This window comes from Mya arenaria, chromosome 6 (genome assembly GCF_026914265.1).
Source record: "Mya arenaria isolate MELC-2E11 chromosome 6, ASM2691426v1".
NCBI classification, from domain to species: Eukaryota; Metazoa; Mollusca; class Bivalvia; order Myida; family Myidae; genus Mya; species Mya arenaria.
The window spans coordinates 82,950,508-82,970,048 of record NC_069127.1 but is presented as its reverse complement, the minus strand read 5'-3'; the positions used below and the strand labels follow the sequence as shown (position 1 = coordinate 82,970,048).

The following is a 19,541-nucleotide window of genomic DNA, read 5'->3' as shown; positions in this document are numbered from 1 at the left end:
CAGAAATCAAAGCAACCATCGTAGCGAAAACGCTTCTTTTCTTAATCATATTTTTGCTTTTGAGAACACCAAAACGCTAGAAAGATGCCGCGTATTATGATTAAAGGGGGTGTGTGGAGAAATACGGAAGTAAGTTTACGCCGTATGTTTGTCATTTTTATTGTTGTTTTAAAAACAAAAGGAAAGATCGAATGCTATATTCTGCTATATGCAATATCCTCTATTTTCTTACTTTCCTCCTACTTTTTTAAAAAAATTCGTTGAAAATGTGTTTGTCAATCAGTTAAACGAGGTACTGTATGTTTACATCACAAATTTGCACTGATGACAACATTTTGTTACACCGCCAAAACACATTCACACACAATTTTTCGGTCATATATACAGTACACTCCACGCGGAACTACCACTTTCCTCGGTCGAGTTGCTCGTTTTCCGCCGAGGGTTTTATTGCCAGTTTACCATTTACCATTTACTGGCAATAAAACCCTCGGCGGAAAACGAGCAACTCGGCGAAAATGGTGAATTTTAGCGAGGAAAAAGGTTACGTACTTGGCAGGAGTCCGCGATAAATTAAAAAACCCTCGGAGTGACCGAGGAAAGTGGTAGTTCCGCGTGGAGTGTACTGTATATATGACCGAAAAATTGTGCGTGAATGTGTTTTGGCGGTGTAACAAAATGTTGTCATCAGTGCAAATTTGTGATGTAAACATACAGTACCTCGTTTAACTGATTGACAAACACATTTTCAAAGATTTTTTTTAAAAAAGTAGGAGGAAAGTAAGAATATAGAGGATAGTGCATATAGCAGAATATAGCATTCGATCTTTCCTTTTGTTTCCAAAAGTGTTTTGTCATCGTGGATGTTTTAAATTAATTGATTTGAATTACCACCTTTTAGTCTTGAAACCCCTGCAATTTGTTAATTATGTACATCATACATGCCATATTTCTGAGAGGCTCCCCAGGGGATTTTGATCTGAATTCCAGTGGGTTTGGATATTAGGCCAGGGGATTTTTATTCACCAAAATTAAGTGCAATATCAACATTTTTAATAAAAGACTAAATACAGAAATCTGAACGAGTAATTAATTACATTTATTTATTTCTCTATTATACATACAATATTAGTGATGTTCAGATGATCAATTATAATCGAAAATTGATTGGTTGGGACTGATATTGGCGACAATTGATTGTATATGGTCAATATCGATCATTGATTCAACTGGCAAGTTGTTTTTCTTCTTTCTTCTCATTATTTGCATTGGCTTAATTTCCGCCTTCGTGTTGTTTTTTTGCATTCGGAAGTGTTCAGTTGTTATCGTTAACATGACCATATGGCCGAAAGCAACAATAACACTAAATTACTTCAAACATACACATAACATAAGCATAGTTTATAAATATATAATATAATAAAAAATACAATTCATGTATTGTCAAAAACCGATTGTTCTATCGATTATTGGTTACTTGAATGGAACTGATTATTGAAAGTCAAACTGGAACCAATTTCCAGCACTATACAGTATAAGAATGAATAACACATTATACGGTAACATCAATTCATAGCATATATGTAAGACATCATCATTATTATATATATATATATAAAGAAAAACAAGTTTTTGTGAATTTACAGTACTAGAATGTTTATAAACTTAGCACATTAAATTTTAAAGCACTGATTAAGAAAATAAAAAGTTATCATTCATTAAATAATTCCAGCAACACACTCTTATTACAACAATTTTTGGAGGGGGATATGGCATGTATGGTACATAAAACAAAGTTGTTGACTCATTTTCAACTCATTACATGATATTTTGTAGGATGAGATTCTGAAGGCAGCTGTGATGAAATATGGCAAAAATCAGTGGGCACGTATCGCTTCTCTTCTTCACAGAAAGTCGGCCAAACAGTGCAAAGCCAGATGGTAGGATTAGAAATATTAACCTAACTTGTATATAGTTCTGTTCAATTAAGGCTGTTTCTCTATTTCCTGTATGTTTTTCAAAACATATATACCGTACAGTTTTATAATTTATGGCACTCAGTATTTTGTATCTCTGTTTGAAAATTGAGCTACCAGTGTATGGTTAATTCATATTACAGGAACACGTACAAAAATTGACCAGTGGACTAGAAGATCTGTTGACATGCATATTATATTATTGTTTCAAGTCTACAAACGCGTTCTGGTGAATAAGGTTGAAAAAATGTTGACCGTTTGTCAATCAGTATTTTGTAGCTTAATATTTCCATAAATGGAATTGTTCACAGACAACCAAAGAAACAAACCAATAAGGGTTTATCTTACGTCATAAAAAATATGCACAACTTCAGTATATTATACTTGATGCATGCAGGTATGAGTGGCTTGACCCTAGCATCAAGAAGACAGAATGGAGTCGTGAGGAAGAGGAGAAACTGCTTCACCTGGCCAAGCTGATGCCCACACAGTGGAGAACTATCGCTCCCATAGTTGGCCGCACCGCTGCACAGTGTCTAGAGCACTATGAATACTTGCTGTAAGTTCTATTCAACTTTTTATTTACTTGAATTATGAAAGCATTATTCCCATTGAAAGGGAAGAATGAAAACAGATACCCTTTGCCAGTGTTTTTTTTTAAAAAGAGTTTGCATGTAGTTGCAAGTGTACATAATGTTCATGGCATGCTGGTTATATATGTTACACATACACATCTGTCGTTTGTGGTTTTGCCAGTGACAAAGCCCAGAACCGTGATGAGAGTGAAGATGACCCGCGTCGACTCAAGCCCGGAGAGATCGACCCAAATGCAGAGGCCAAGCCTGCCAAACCTGACCCCGTTGACATGGATGAAGATGGTAGTCATCCTTCGATGTTCTCTAAGTTATAAAATGCATTATTTATCAAATTATTTATGCTGTCAAAATATTCTATTCCTTATATTCTATTGTTGTTCTTATGCACTCAAAGAGATATGTTGGTTCTAATATAGCATAAACAGTAAATTTTGAAGATGTAGTTATACTGCCATGTTCTCTAATTTTAAAATGTATAACTCATCTAATTGCCATATATAAACATTAATTAGCCGCCACTAATCCAATGTCAATGACACTTCTGCAAATGAATTTTCCAATACACAGCATTAATTACATACTGAAGTTTATGGAGAAATACAATGGCCTCGGATATTTCCATCATCAAATCATTTGTATTGATTTCAATTTAAATTTTTAAAGTGCACAGACTTCTTTTTTATGAACCAATATTTTCATTGCATTTTGCCTGGTTTTCTTTTTAAATTTTAATCATGTGTGACAATTAAACAAATGGTAAGTGTTTGACTCTAAATGAACGTGTCAAGTGTGTAAAATTATTAGAAAACATTCGTTGTACAAGAAGTGTTGCCAAGGAATTTAACTGTGGACAGACACAAGTCAATTTCTTGCTTAAGCGTAAGCTTGAAAATGTGGAGCAATATGTGAGCAATGATAATCCAAACGCTTGTCACTATTAAACATTTGCCCTACAGCGCTCAAAGAGTGACATGCTGGACATGATAATGTTGGTACAGGATTTTTTCATGCACTTTAGATTAGAGACTGATGAAAAGCAAATGAAAATGACGGATTACTTTAAAAAGTGAACTTGATGTAGTTGTGTATGTAATCGTGGACTGAGTTTGGGGATTCTTTGTTGTTTTTGCTATTTACAGCACACATGTATGTATCAAGATTTATTTACTGTATTCTATTTATAATTTTGGAATAAAGTTATTTACTTATCTTATCTACATTTGTATATAAACTTCTACATTGAAGATGATAATTAGACAGCCATTTTGACCTTTTTCCAAAGGTGGCCACTTAATACAGGTTTGACTGTAACCACTTTACTGTCATTCTCTTAGAACTGGAGATGTTGTCTGAGGCGCGCGCAAGGCTGGCAAACACACAGGGTAAGAAGGCAAAGAGGAAAGCTCGGGAGAAACAACTAGAGGAGGCTAGACGGCTCGCCGCGCTGCAGAAACGCAGAGAACTCAGAGCTGCTGGGATAGAGTAAGTGTTATAAGTACAACATAGTGATTGTTTATTAAGTTTTATAGAAGTCCTAAACATCCAAAAATGTACCAAGAGGTAAGAGTTTTGAAAGCGTTTAAAATTTTGTTTGGAGGAAGGGTTTTCATTTTTGTTAGCATAGTGCATTTTCTGAGTCATTCAGACTGCTTCCTGTAAAACATTTAAAAGATCTGTATAGCATCCCTTTTACATAACAGAGTTCACACAGACATGAACAGTACATGAATTTCAGGCTGCTGGATGAAAAGTCCTTTTATGTTGCCTTGAAAACTGCTTCAAAAGTGCTTGTTTTTTGGAAATAGACCTTACATTTCGTTGTTCTGTTCAAAATTAAGTAACTCTTATAAAATGCTTTACATAAAAGTTTAATCTTAGAGGAAGCTTTACTAGTAACTCTTTACCATTCAAATCTGTTAGTGTGAGTGTGACTGTACGGTATGGTATGTGTTTAAGACTCTGGTGGTACCAATTACATGAGCACTGGTTCAGCATATTTCTGTTTCCAGTTTCTTTTTGCTGAAAATGTCACTGAAAATGTCTTGCATTTTGAACAAAAAGTGGCTTCTTGCCATGATTGATTATGAAAATAAACACAAAGCTATGTCTAAACATTATATAAGAGTTATTGACATCAGTCTAATTGGCGAGTCTGCCCTGAAATCTTACTCAAAGTTGAAAAAACACAAGATAAATCTGCCTACCAGTTATATTATTGACATGTTTATCATTCCACCATCGCCAAAGCGGTCAGTCCAATCTGCTCCAGTTTTAACAATACAAATGTCATGCTTTCCATAACGCCTCAGCCGTCAGTTCTTATTGCTCTGGACAACTAAATGTTGGACAGGTTACTATGTCCCAATTTTTTGTCATAGCTTGCCAAATATGTAATTTTAATAGCTTATTATTTAAGTCCTTGAAAATCAAATAGAGATCCTTGAAAACTCCTGGAATTTTACAAGTCTGGCTGTATGAACCGTGCATGACAAGTAAATTGAGTATTCACATCTTATTTCAGGATCAAGAAGAAACAAAGAAGGAGGAGAGGGGTGGACTACAATGCTGAAGTTCCATTTGAGAAAAAACCTGCACCAGGTACGTTTCTGAATTTTTACACACTTCAAGCTTGTCTGTTTGTTTAAAGATATAAAGTTGATGGTGTCTGCTGCGATATCTTACAACTTTTTTACCATTGGACATAATGCAAAAACTTATCAAGATATTCAAATGAAAGTTGATAAACAAGTTGCAAGGAACAATATGCAAATGTGAAGACCATTATGACTCTAGCTTAAATTGAAAATGAAACAGACAAGTGGTGGCGTTAGCTTTGCAGTGCTTTTTTAAGTATGATTATACTATAAGTTCATGTATAAAGAATGAGGTTATTATGCTCATTATAATTATGGTGATTAAGTTAATGTATGAATGAAAACAAAAGAAACATGGTACTTGTGCCAGGACAGGTGTACGGAGGGTCTGCAGAGCGGACAGAGAGTCTAGTTTAGAGAAAAAACAGCAGTAAATTTATTTTATATCAAGTACTGTTTCTTTGATATGTAAAGTTCACTGACGGGCTCTGCTGTAGATGTTGCTCTTGATTCAAAAATCACCTAGTGGTTTTGGACAGATCAAAAGCCAATATCATTTGGTACTTCAAGACCTTGAAATTTCATTTGCAAAGTGTAGTAATTATGCATTATATAAGCATCAATTTATTTTATATTTTAGGATTCCATGACACCTCACAGGAGCATTACGACCCACTGGACCCGAACTACAAGCGCCTCCGTCAGCAGGATATGGATGGAGGGAGGAGGGACACAAAAGAAGAGGTGAGCTGGGGGCAGGGCATTCAAGCCTAGGACAGGGCATTCAAGCATACAGATTAAGGACAGGGCATAAAATTGGTAACATGACTTACTGGTCGAGGCCTGGTCATTAAGGTTGGTGTTGGAAAAGGGCATTTCAGCTGGAGTAGGGCTTTCAAACTTGTGGCAATGCATTCAAGCTGGGAACGGCATTCAAGCTTGAGACTGGGCATTTAAGCTTGGGGCAGGGCATTCAAGCTGGGGAAAGGACATTGAAGTTGGGGAAGGGGCATCTAATCTGGGGAACGGGCATTAAGGTTGGGGATAGGGCATTCAGGGTCAGGAAATGGCATCTAAGCTAGGGAAAGGGCATTCAGGCTGGGGAAAGGGCATCTAAGCTGGGAAAAGAGCATTCAGGGCTGGGATAAGGCATCTAAGATGGGGAAAGGGCATTGAAGCTGCGAAAGGGCATTCAACCTTTGGGCAGGTCATTCAAGCTGGGAAGGACATTCAAGCTGGGGAAAGGGTATTCAAGCTGAGGACATGGCATTGAAGTTGGGGAAAGGGCAATTAGGCTAGAAACATTTTTCCACCTGAGAAAGGGCATTCAGGCAGGGAAAAGGCATTCTGGCTGTAATGGCCTTTCCAGCTTGGATCAGCATTCAAACTGGGGACACAGCATTCAAGTCGGGGTAAGGGTATTCAAGCTGGGGAAAGGGCATTCAGGCTGGGAATGACATTTAGGCTTGAGGCAGGGAGGCATTCAAGTAGGGGAAAAGGCATTCATGCTGGGAACAGGCTGAATATTCAGGCTGGTGCAGGACAGTCAAACCAGGAACAGCATTCAAGCTTTGGACAGGGCATTCAAGCACGGGAATAAGAATTCAAGCTGGGAACAGCATTCAAGCTTTAGACTGGTCATTCAAGCTAGGGAAAGGCATTCAGACTGGGGCAGTGAATTCAAGCTTGGGATTTATGGTATTTAGGCTGGGAAAAGGGCATTCAGTCTGGGGAAGGGCATTCAGTCTGGGGAACGGGCATTAAGGTTGGGGATAGGGCATTCAGGGTCAGGAAATGGCATCTAAGCTAGGGATAGGGCATTCAGGCTGGGGAAAGGGCATCTAAGCTGGGAAAAGAGCATTCAGGGCTGGGATAAGGCATCTAAGATGGGGAAGGGCATTGAAGCTGCGAAAGGGCATTCAACCTTTGGGCAGGTCATTCAAGCAGGGGAAGGACATTCAAGCTGGGGAAAGGGTATTCAAGCTGAGGACATGGCATTGAAGTTGGGGAAGGGGCAATTAGGCTAGAAACATTTTTCCACCTGAGAAAGGGCATTCAAGCTTTAGACTGGTCATTCAAGCTAGGGAAAGGCATTCAGACTGGGGCAGTGAATTCAAGCTTGGGATTTATGGTATTTAGGCTGGGGAAAGGGCATTCAGTCTGGGGAAGGGCATTCAGGATGGGGAAAGTGCATTCAGTCTGGGGAACGGGCATTCAGGCTGGGGAAGGGCATTCAGTCTGGGGAAGAGCATTCAGGCTAGGGAAAGGGCATTCAGGCACAGATGGGACATTCAGGCTAGGGTGGGACATTTGAGCTTGGAGCATGGCATTCAGACTTAGACTAGTATATTGAAGTATAGGGTAATGCAAACTACAAGCTTCTTACAAAGTAGGAGATGGTCAGGAGGATAGAAGGTACTGTAGATGACTTTAATTTCATGAGGGTTTTATATTCGCAAAATTAACTCTTGTCATCAATTTAGATCTTTGTTCAATTGTAATATATGAAAACATAGTAGCATGAGGAAGTGACTCATAGTCATTATGGTGTAATTAACAAAACCTCAAGTACATGAACAAAAAACAAAAATCACTAATTACTGTAATATGTTCTACTCATTATCGCAATGTATCTCAGGTACATTGTAATTGGCATTTGATTTCTTGGAAATTTGGAAATGGTCATAATAACTTTTTAACAGACAAATTACACAGAGACCCATACTGTTCTTTAGGTTTATAATGTAAGTGTATATTTGAAATCGCTTGAATACGTTTAGACATAGTAGACTAGTAAATATCTCTCTTTCTAGCGTGATAGGAGGAAGGACAAGGACAAGCAGAAGAAGAGGAAGGAGAGTGATCTTCCCGGTCTTATTGCTGGACAGAGCAAGTAGGGCATATTTTTGACCTGCTATTTTGATTTACAAATGTCAATAGGTTGGTTGGTCTGTCCATTGATTGGTCAGTCGGTAGACCATGTTTTGTTTGGCCTGGGATCATGAAACAACACAGTTACCGTAGGTTTTAGTTGACCAGTGGATGACCCTTTTCAATATTGATGTCAATTGGTTAAAGGTCAAGGTCATGGTCAATGCTATTGAGACATTTCTAACTCACAATAAGTCCAGAACTGCTTCACCTAGGACCATAAAACTAATAGATGACCCTTTTTTTAGAGTCAGTAGGTAAAAGGCCATGGTCATGGTTTTTGTTAATGTATATCTTCCTGAAACACTTAAATGCTCTCTAGCAATTTGTTTCTGACAAACAAGTGCTCAGGTGTCATAATTAGCTCGACCTCTAAAGAATTAGGAGGGCTATACTACTTGCCTGGGCGTCGGCTTCCGTTAAAGTTTTAGGACAAGTTGGAACTTAAACTTATAACTTCAATACCCTTCATTCAATTCAATTCATATTTCAAACATAACCTCTTGTCTTATTCACTGATATATATGATTAAACCCATGATTTATAATAACACCCATTTTCAGCTTCCAAGAGCCTGTGAAGAAACGGAGTAAGCTTGTTTTGCCTGCACCCCAGATTTCTGAGTCTGAACTGGAAGAGGTATGGGGTTTCACTGTTTAAATATATTGTACTTATTAGCCTTTGCTGCACACATTTGATGGGAAAGTTTGTATGGTCTGAAAGTTAATTCATTATGACACCTTATACCATAATTAAAACTAATGCAGAATGCAAAGCATTAAACAAATTTGCTATGGAATTCACACATGTGCATATAGTTAGTGGTATTCAGGTTTATGTACCAAAGTCATGTTTCTTTGTGTGCAAACATTTCTTTAGTCCAAAACTATTTGCAAATAAAATTTGTGATTTGTTGTAAGAAACTGCTACAACTATGTGATGTAACAATCCCTTCTACAGGTTGTAAAGGTTGGTTACGCGAGTGAGAATGCCCGGGCCCAGGCAGAGGAATCTGGAGCCCAAAATGGGGCAACAGCCAGTCTGCTGCAGGACTATAGTGTCACCCCAGGATCCAATGCCCTGCGAACCCCCCGTACACCCGCCCTGGCATCAGATGTCCTCATGCAGGTATGATATTCAAATGTAGGGTGATTATGAATAGGCAACATAAAGGTATTATTCTTGGTGGCATTGGCGTTGAAGAGGGTGTCAATTCCATCTTATAAATCTGGCAAGGATGAAACTTGGTGACATTGTTTGTTGGCATAATGTCTAAGTCAAATTTCATTGTGAGATAAATTTGCCCCAGTTAGACCTTTTATGTTCCATTTACAATGATAAATTACAATAACTTTTCTGATCTGTGCATGTTACAATTATGAAAATCACATGAAAATGAACCTGATATCTCAATATCAATTCCTGTACCCTAATTCTTCCAGGAAGCCCAAAACATCATGGCACTGACAAACGTGGACACGCCCCTGAAGGGGGGCCTAAATGCTCCCCTACATGAGTCAGACTTCAGTGGTGTCACCCCACAACAGAGAATGATGGCCACTCCCAACACTGTCCTGGGCACGCCCTTCCGGACTCCGGGGCAAATGGGCGAGGAGGGAGGTAATGACTTAAGCTTGATTCAATTATAATAAAAAAAGAATGAATCTGTAGTTAAGGTTTAATAACGTTTGAAATCATTTGCGCAGGATGTAATGGGTGACAGTGGTTTAAAGAAAGAAGACTCTGATCAATTATGTTGTTGTTGGTAACACTTAGATTTGCCAGACAATTTAATAAAGAATTGATCAAAATTATAGAATGGCTTTATATGCATTCAGAAACATATTGACCGTTTACTACAATTTATGTTAATATTCCCCAGGAATGACACCCCATGGTATGACCCCCCTGGTTGGACAGAACGGTCAGCCTGGATTGACTCCGGGTAGAACACCCATGAGGGACAAACTTAACATCAATCAGATGGATGATTTCGAGGGGGGCACATTTGAACAGGTAAATGTTTGTATGATTTTAAATTAACTAGTTCTGTATTCATTCAACTTGAGTGCCCATCGATTTATTGTTTGATTTTGTGTTTTACTCACAATGATTATACTTTTAAATATTTGTACTTAAACACCTCGAATTCTTCACTTATTGAGTAAGAAGCAAGAAATTATTCTTTTATAGAAAACACTTTGATAGCAATTTTAACAGGTCATGAAAGATGCATATTCTTCACAAAACCTTTGCATTTACCTGTCCACTAATGGTTCTGACAATTTGTATGTATCTTTAATGGTTATAACATTTTCTTTGCTATGTCTATCTTTGTAGCAGGATCCGCGTGACCAGTTACGTCGTGGATTGGCAGGTCTGCCAACACCTAAGAATGACTTTGAGATTCTGGTTCCTGAGGATATGAACGAGGACGGAGATGAGGCTGGGGACCAGCATAGATACATCGAGGATCAGGCGGATATAGACAACCGGTCTGAGGCTGACCGCAGGGCTAGATGTGAGTGGCCTGAATGGTTTAAAAAAATGTTTAACTGACATGCATGCAAGTATGTTAAAATTCAAGTTTCCATATTATTGAAATTTCATGCTTTACATCACTGGAAACTTAAACCTTAACCATAGCTCATAAAAACATACAGGGTATTCAAATGAAACTTGGTACACATGTTTCCACAGGAAATGTTGAGCATGTACCATAACTCTGGCTATAATAATTGTTTTGTAATTTTTGACTGAAAAAACAAACAGACCAGCATTTGCATTGGCTCCGCAGCACTCTTGTTAAGTTACAAATTGCATTTGATGAAACAGGGCTATAAAAACATGTCTCTTTTATCCTGACAATCCCTTCCAGTGGAGAAAGAGTTAAAGCTACAGTCGCACGCAGTCCAGAGAAGCCTGCCCAGACCGTACGATGTGAATGACCTTATTCTGCGAGATGTCAGCCCCCAGGACCCCCAGCTTACCGATCTACAGAAGGTGGGGCTAATTTTGTTAATTGAGAGCTTTTTTTTGGTAAAGAAATCTTAATATTGTCGAAGAATTCTCCCCATTCTGTTGTAAGCTCTGGGCAAACTTTTCTTTCAAATTGTCAAATGACTGTTGATCTCAATAAACCATATTACATAAAAGCCCTCTGTTACTTATGTTCTCTTTTTAAGCCACTGTAAGCAAGAATAATTGTAAAGTATAATTAATGATTTATTATGTGCTTTACGGTCGTTAATAGAGATTAATCAGTGAAATAAAAATTATATTTTACTGTTTCAATCTCAAGAAATTTCACTTTGTGAAAACCAAAACTAGATATTTCACCCGTGACTATGCCGCGCATGAAATAAATCTTTAAGTGCTTACATGGTAAATTCTATTGTGATCTTACACTGAAACAAACAATTAATCTCTTTATACAATTTATTCCATCACATGTGTGCATAAATGTATTTCTAAAAAGATACTGGTATCTGATTGAAACAGCATATAACATGTAGCCGGTGTTCTCTCTGTAGGCCGAGGAGTTGATTAAGCGTGAGATGTTGATTATGCTGCACCAGGACTCGGCATACAACCCCACCGAGGCCCAGCTGGGGGCGGGGCCTGCAGGGAAGAAGGCCCTTACCACTGGGAAGGGGGTGGCCAATCAGGCAGCTCATATTTCGTACCTCAAGTATCACCCATATGAAAAGGTGACTGAGGATGAAATTGAAATGGTAAGTTGTTGGTATACAGGATTATAAAAGATAAGTTAAATGTTATGATACATTTTAAAAATTCCACTGAAAAAAAAATGTTTCAGCTGTAGTAAAGCATACAATTCGTGAATTTATTCAGGTACTGAATATAAATAGTTGCATTTTCCACTGAAGGGTTTTGAATCCAAAATATACAACTCAGCAATAGATGCATGTGTTATTTTCTTGCCCTAGGCCCGACAGATGCTGCATGAGGAGATGGAGGTGGTCAAGCGGGGGATGGGCCACGGTGACCTCTCTCTTGAGTCGTTCTCCCAGGTGTGGGACGAGTGCTACTCTCAGGTTCTCTTCCTGCCTAGCCAGAACCGATACACACGGGCCAACCTCGCCAGCAAGAAGGACAGAATAGAGTCTCTCGAGAAACGACTTGAGGTGCGTTGAGATTATGTAGATAGGTATTTCCTGCCTGGATGCTGTTTATAGCACAGTGAAAAGCAATTATTGGCTAGTATAAGATTGTCTTAAGGTACTAATTGTTTATTAGTTTATTAAAATAATTGGTAAAAAGGTATTTTCATGACTTTGTTAATGTCAGCATCATGTTAAATAATCAAAGTTGTCCATAACTCAAGAACAATTAAACATACCATGATATGTGGTACACACGTTCTGAATGACTGGGCTGTATTCAATAAGAAACTTGGTGAATATTTTCAACTAAGTGAGAATTTCGTAATTTTTGACATCGATTATCTTAATTATCCTCTACTTTTCATCAGACTTATTCATATGTATATATTGTTTAGATCATTTTCTTGCTTGTTTTCATATTTTTGGTGTACAAACATTGATCATTTTCTTAAAATTCAAATATTAGAAAAAGGCAATTTTACACTTTGTTGAAAATTGTTACAAAGATGCTTATTGAATAAGGACCCAGAGCAGCAAGTCCCATTACTATTTATGTCCCTTGACCAAAAGAGAAATACATTTGTGAACAAGCTTCCATCTTTATATATTCATTTTTTTGGCTGTAGAATTTTTTTAAAAGTGTCTGCAATTCACTAATAGGCCTACATGTTTAATTTGCCATTGCTAGCAGTGTTAGCATAAGAAAATTGTTTAACATTTGTCATGTGTTTACAGGGCAACAGGTCATTCATGACAAAAGATTCAAAGAAAGCGGCAAAACTTGAAAAGAAACTGAAGATTTTACTTGGAGGCTATCAGGTAATGATTGTTACATTATATACCGTCTACAGCAGTTTTGTATAGCTGATGTGTCTTTATACGAAGAGATGTATCTTTTAGAAAATGTAAGATCCTAGAGTAACAGACACAATGTACACGTATGCATTCATTGAGCAAGTATTTGATATCTCATATATTCACATTGCCCTGGTCCTTTTCATAGAAAACAACTGGCGTTCATTTAGCATTAACTGGTTGTCATTATCACATCATTGTTTATTTCATTGCTGTACCATCATTGCAACAACAAGCGCAATGTAATATTAACAGTAGTGAACAAGGTTTCAGATATCCACCATTCTGAGCGTAAAATATACCTGGAATACTTTTAATCATGAATTTAAACAAACAGAGAAAAATGTAAATATAAGGCTTGATTCATGTTTTCCTTGCATTCATGCAGTATGAACGCTTGATTTTTTAAATCTGGACTTACAAAGCCGTGCCCTAGCATTCATATGTTGAACACACGATCTTTAACTGGATTCCAATACTTCTTTCAGTTTGAGGCATAGGCAATAACACATTTTACACTGATGGCACTTGCAATTTGTAAAAGTTGGAACAGACAATCTTTATAGTTCACAGTCAAAACTTCTGTTAAAAGGCTTAGAGATTAGAAAGTATAAAGTTGATTTAGACAAGTCTTTATGGAATACAATGTTATTAAAAACATGATCATTTAAAATATTAAAATGAATTCCCCATTTTTTATTCTCCTTTATTTCAGTCTCGGAGCCAGGGTCTGTTGAAGCAGGTTACTGAGCTTCACGAGCAGCTGGAACAGACACACGTGGAGCTTACCACGTTTGAAAACCTCCGACAACATGAGATCGGCGCCATACCTAAGAGAATGGAGGTAAGGGGGATTTACCTCAAGTTCTAGTGTTGATTTCAATTTATTCCTTTGTGAGGCGAGAAAGTCCAGGTACACATGTATAAGAGTAGTCTTTATAATGTCAAAAATGACTTGAAATTTTTGAAAACTTGACACATATGTTAAAGATTGAAGACAAGTCACTTTATTCTTTTGATAATCATTTTGAAGTTGTGCCCCTTAATAAACTTCCATTGTATTTTAGCAAACATTTTTTTGAAAGGGTATATGATGGTTTGTTATATATTCACCTTGCTTTGTATTTGATTGTGTGTTTCTGCTATTTCCAGTCCCTGACAGAAGACGTGGTTAGACAGACAGAGAGGGAACGAGAGTTACAGAAGAGATACAGTGATCTGCAGTTCAGAATGTCTTTGTTAAATGCCACCAAATGATTGTTACTGAAAACTTTGAATTTTGTACATAGAAAATTTTATCATCATGGATATCATGAACATTTTGACTGTATGCTGCACAATGCAGTCATTGGATTCAATGCATGTGATACTTCACTGTATGTGACTATGTCTGGAAAAGTGTAAATACTTTTGATTGTAGGATACTGCTGTTTGCAAAGGGAATTAACGTTTCAAGGTTTTGAAACAACTCCAGCAACTAACGTAATTAACTTCATCATTTCCTTCTGAATGATTTAAGTTTTGGGAACATCAAAATACTGCCAGTACCTATGTTGAGTATGGTATCTCGTAACCAAACTGCTGAATTTGAATGATTTGCCAGCCCATAACAGGCACAACTACGAATACCAACATGACACTTCAAATGCAACTTCCACCACTGTTTGAAATATTACTTTAAACTTCTTTATTTTTCAACAATTGTGAATCAAGTTATTACACCATTATAATAATCTCTCTCATAGGCACTTTGTTACATGACAATTTGGTCTTGTGTCATGGGGAAAACTGGAGTACCCGCAGGAGACCCATGTGTCTGGCTTGGTGAACCAAACTCACGTGAAATATTGCGTGAAACTGCTTTAGTTCTGGAGGTAAGACATGACCTTATAATCATTGCAATGCGAACATGCTTTGTTTAACTGATTAACAAGCATGTTACACTTATTTTATTTGCAAACAGTAGTATAAATACATTGTTCCAAGGGTGAGTTGCTGCCATGGTGTTCCTGTCTGTCACTCGCCCACGAGGCCATTTGTTGTAGCCTCTCCAGGGCCACTTTTTCATGGCAATTTCACAAAAAGACTCAAGTTAGATCTAAACCTCAACTCGTTTTTTCCATATAACATTAAAAGTTATTTAAAATAGTATACATATTTTATCTCTTATTTTTTCTTTGAATGTGTTAATAAACACCTTTTGTTAATATTTCACAGAAAACTAATTTTAGAGCTAAAAATGTACTTGAATAATAACTCAAATACAAAGATTTGTACTCAATTTTTCTTTCGAATCTTGAGGTTTTTGAATCAGCATAATCTATGAGAGAATGTCTTTTTTAAAAGAGTAAAAACATGAACAATTTTAAATACTGGTAAATGATATTATGTGATAAAATGAGTTGAGACTGAGATTGATATTTGACTTTTGTATTTTCGTGATATTGGGGCCAGGAGTATGTTGCTGATTTCTACCAAGGATAAATGGTTTCCAACTTATAGTTGCCCACAATCAAGCTAAACTACATAACTACATTGGTGTAAACTAATGCTCTATTAACAGGTGAACTATGGGTTTATATCCAGAGGATTAAAGTATGTCATAATTGCAACACAATGTAAATGTATTTAAATGATTATGGTAAGGTTCTTGTTTAGTATAGTACAAACCTGATCAGCCTTCTTTGATAACGGGATTAGAAGAAAGACTTTTATTGATAATATCAAATGCTGTCCTGAAAATCCTTGATGTATGTTATCATAACTGTAATATCAAGATTAATCCTTAACAAAATATGTGAAGGTTACATCATAAGGTTATTAGTGTAAAATTTGTTTTCACACAATGTCAGATAGTATGCGTGTGTCAGAATTAAGGACAAGTAGATATTCCTATTTTGAGTAATCTCCAATGTTGCTATCCTCATGAACACGTGGGTGGTTTGTCAATTGCTTGGACTGTTCTACTTAACCCAGGTCTAGCCTTACTTATGGTGACATGGGTGGGACAATGCAACCAAGACTGATACTTGGTCTATTTATAAGAAGCTTTTTTGGGTTCTGATTTATGACTTCATTTATTAATTTATCTCACCTATTACAGCATGAGACGAAAACCGAAATAATGGACTTGAGTCAATCTGAATCTATCAATTTCATTAAATTTTCAACAACTTAACTTTTGTACAGCAATAAATTGTTTCATCTCAGTGTTAATGAAATACTATTTTCTATGGTACAATTACTTTATGGCTTTAAAGTCTGCTATTAGTTATGGTATTATCAACATGGTATAGCCAGTGAACCCACTATAGGGGGTTTAAATCGGGTTCAAACATTTAAACTTGCGTATCCTTCCATGGCATTCTTTATACAGATTTTCAACTTGTTTGTCCTATTAACGTTTAAAATACAAGATGTGCATGGTAATGATTTCCACTTCGAAATTCATTTGTCTACAGAAAAGGGGCCATAGTGTGTGTTAAATCAAGGAGAAAGTTGTTCTTGGTATGAAAATAAAATGTTTGACCCAAACATTTGTCAGATTGTTATTCTTTCATAAAAGTTCTTCAAAAGATGGTTTAGAGTGTGGGACACATTTCTGTAAGATGCATTGCTGATCTAAGTCACAATTTGAAATAACCTTTGTGTCATAATTATTTTAGTTTTCTACATTATTAATGTGAATTGAATTTTTGAGGGGAAAAACGTTGAAAACAAAGTTGAGGACATGAAACAAAATCAACTTCTTATAATCAGTGATATACCTGCAGATTTAAAAATTTTGGAGTTAAGACATCTGTTGGTATAGCAAAAGGCATTGGCTTGTCGTTGAACCTGCTTTTTGATTGTTTTGTGGGGAAAAAATCTATGTCTAGACAACGAAACCTGTGTATCTGTATAAAACTATGTAATTGTTTTTTTGGTTTGGTTAAAGTTAGCCAAAATGTTGATTGATTGATCTAAATTTATCCAATATTTCAAAATTTATCCAATATTTCATATTTACCAATCAAATCCTTTATATAAGCAAACTAACCAAAAGATAACATGTGGACAACTGGACAAAGTTTTATTTCGGTTGGCTGGCCATGAGTGTTTTCTGCAGGCAACAAAATTGAAAACAAACATATACAACTCTTACTCTATGTTATTTGCAGTAAAAACCCGGCTCGATATCATTTGTCTAGTTTTCCTCGTTGGCTCGATCTGGATGTTAGGGAACTATTCAGATTAACTCGCTGTAAGCATTACAGTTTGACTGGATATTCGCGAGGCTCAAAGTTTTTTGGCAGATCCCTGGAATGTCGAGCCAACTTGTTTCGACCGTTCGTGTATGTACATAATCCAAATCATGTTCATGTTAATTGTTCAGATTCCATAAAATCTTGATGGAATATACTTTTCTGTCAATATTCTCTGTTTATAGATTACTATCTATAGTTTTTGCTTTTTTTATAATGCTATAGTTATGGCCTTCTAGCAAATAAACTGTTTGTCTTGTATGTTGATAAAAATCTTTGATCAATGTTCCTGAGAAAATAATGCCCCAATAATAATACAATAATGTACAATTTTATTATTTTTTCAGTTATTTCAAAAGCATTGCATGTAGAATATTTTTTCTTAATAAAATTAAAAATTTTTTTTTATTAACAACAGATATTCTAGAACAGAGTAAAACAGGAAAGATTCTTAATTATTTTGTATTATGTGGTCAAGTGAGTAACAGTTGACACCCGCAACCAGAGCTAATGAACTTATACACTAGTGCTTGAGCAAGAGTGTACAATTTCACTCATGAGAGTTGAGGGTGACCTAAGTGTTTTGCACCATGTTGTCAAGAACAAAGTTCAATAAATGGAGTGGAGTATACAGAAAGTAAATAGCCTTGCAATTCATCTGTATGTGATTTTTAGAATGGGTAAGCCCATCCTACTTTTTACCTTCCGATATGGGGGTTAATGTGGATATAAAAGCAGCGAAAACACTCTCTAACATGGAACGAGATTGACAGTTAACTTTGTTAACGAACAAGACGCTTATTAACATTGTTTCCTGCACTTTTCAGTAATTTCCAAGATGTTATTTAACAAGACTACCATAATCCAGTGCTTTTTAAGGGAGAGGAAGACACAACTTCTTATTTTACATTCTATTTATCACAGAATATTCATATTTTGACATATATAGGAATTAATAACATAAAATCAAAATGGAGATTTAATATGGCATGTAAAGACAGCACTAAAGTTTAAATATTTGTTTTACGAAAATTGCTTCACCAACATAATAGATCAAAGAGACACTGTATCCAACCGAGCATGTTTTCACAAACAAAAACAATGTTTGTGCTGCATTTCACATAACCTACAATTGATTACCGTATTCATATCCTAATGGCTGGATAATACCAGACCTTCCTAATGGATAATAGATATGAAATTGCATTCCATTCAAAAGTGATTATATTTTTTTTTCTCAAAAATACATTTTGTTGTACATAAAATTCTCATTATAGATTTTCTTTCATGTGTTTGTGTGTAATAATTTCTGGAAATGTATGAAAAACTGGTTTAAATACAAGTATTACTTGTAATAAAACTATATAATCACTTTTGAATAAGACAAACTGTTTGTTATATATCAGATTCCCTGAGGAATAAAATCAAACCTAAACGTTTTTTAATTACCTTTGCTTTATTTAGCCCAGCTTTAACTATTATTTCTCAGGGCCCCATTTCAATAAGACAATAGTCGTAAGACTCACGCTGCTTAAGAGTGCTCGGCTACACTCCCTGTGAAGTAAAGGGCGGAATCTATGCAATATGAATTATTGTCCTTACAATACTTTTATTGAAACAAAGCTATGCCAAAAATGGAGTTACACATAGAAAGTTATGATCTTTAAGCCTGACCATCTTTTTTGAACCCGGGCCCAGTGTATGTATAATATGTCCAATTTTCTGTAGAAGCTTTTCTGTGACCTCTTACTATCCTGTTAACTAAACAGTTTGCACAATAAATAATGAACAGGTCGTTTATTAAGTCTATAAACATAGGTGGATTTTCCTTTGTCCGAGCGTCTGAAAATAGGATATGAAAAATATAAGTTAATACCCTATGTATTGTTGTTTAATGTTATCCTTAAAGCTGTTTAATCGTTTGATGTTATTCAATATTTAAAAAACAATAATCTTATTTACACAGGGACTTAAGTAAAATGTCTGCTTTTAAAAACATATCAATCATATGATCAAATAATTAATGTGAGCCATAGAGAATAAGACTGGCGTGTGAAAGTTGATTCATTGGGAATAATAGAAAAATTGCTGCCTTGTTAAATCATTTCTGTATTTTCCCACAAGGTCTTTTATCTAATCCTTCTCAACAAAATCGTGCATTGATCCTACTTAGCATGACTTAATTTAGGTGCAAAAACTGCATTTGCATTTTTTAAAA

General features: G+C 36.2%; 1 protein-coding gene across 2 annotated transcripts; it reads left to right on the top strand.

The window, feature by feature from the left end:
* LOC128237433 (cell division cycle 5-like protein) lies at nt 1-19,460 on the top strand. Of its 2 annotated transcripts, none has more exons than XM_052952969.1 (19): nt 1-129; nt 1,837-1,940; nt 2,374-2,535; nt 2,733-2,854; nt 3,907-4,054; nt 5,094-5,170; nt 5,807-5,910; nt 7,980-8,059; nt 8,661-8,736; nt 9,058-9,225; nt 9,540-9,717; nt 9,980-10,113; nt 10,441-10,618; nt 10,976-11,100; nt 11,631-11,831; nt 12,048-12,245; nt 12,960-13,043; nt 13,795-13,923; nt 14,232-19,460. In XM_052952969.1, exons 1-19 carry the CDS (start codon nt 85-87, stop codon nt 14,334-14,336), a joined length of 2,418 nt encoding a protein of 805 aa, XP_052808929.1. In that variant the 5' UTR covers nt 1-84; the 3' UTR covers nt 14,337-19,460. The 2 variants fall into 2 exon arrangements, with proteins under 2 accessions (XP_052808929.1, XP_052808928.1); XM_052952968.1 differs by having other exon boundaries at nt 10,438-10,618.
* The last annotated feature ends 81 nt before the right edge of the window (nt 19,461-19,541 follow it).

What these genes read in the sequence shown, in the direction of transcription:
- LOC128237433 (XM_052952968.1), top strand. Translation starts at nt 85, where the DNA reads ATGCCGCGTATTATGATTAAAGGGGGTGTGTGGAGAAATACGGAA. An exon ending in AAACAGTGCAAAGCCAGATG is followed by an intron (nt 1,941 to 2,373) that starts GTAGGATTAGAA and finishes TGATGCATGCAG; the next exon opens with GTATGAGTGGCTTGACCCTA. An exon ending in AGCTTACCGATCTACAGAAG is followed by an intron (nt 11,101 to 11,630) that starts GTGGGGCTAATT and finishes TTCTCTCTGTAG; the next exon opens with GCCGAGGAGTTGATTAAGCG.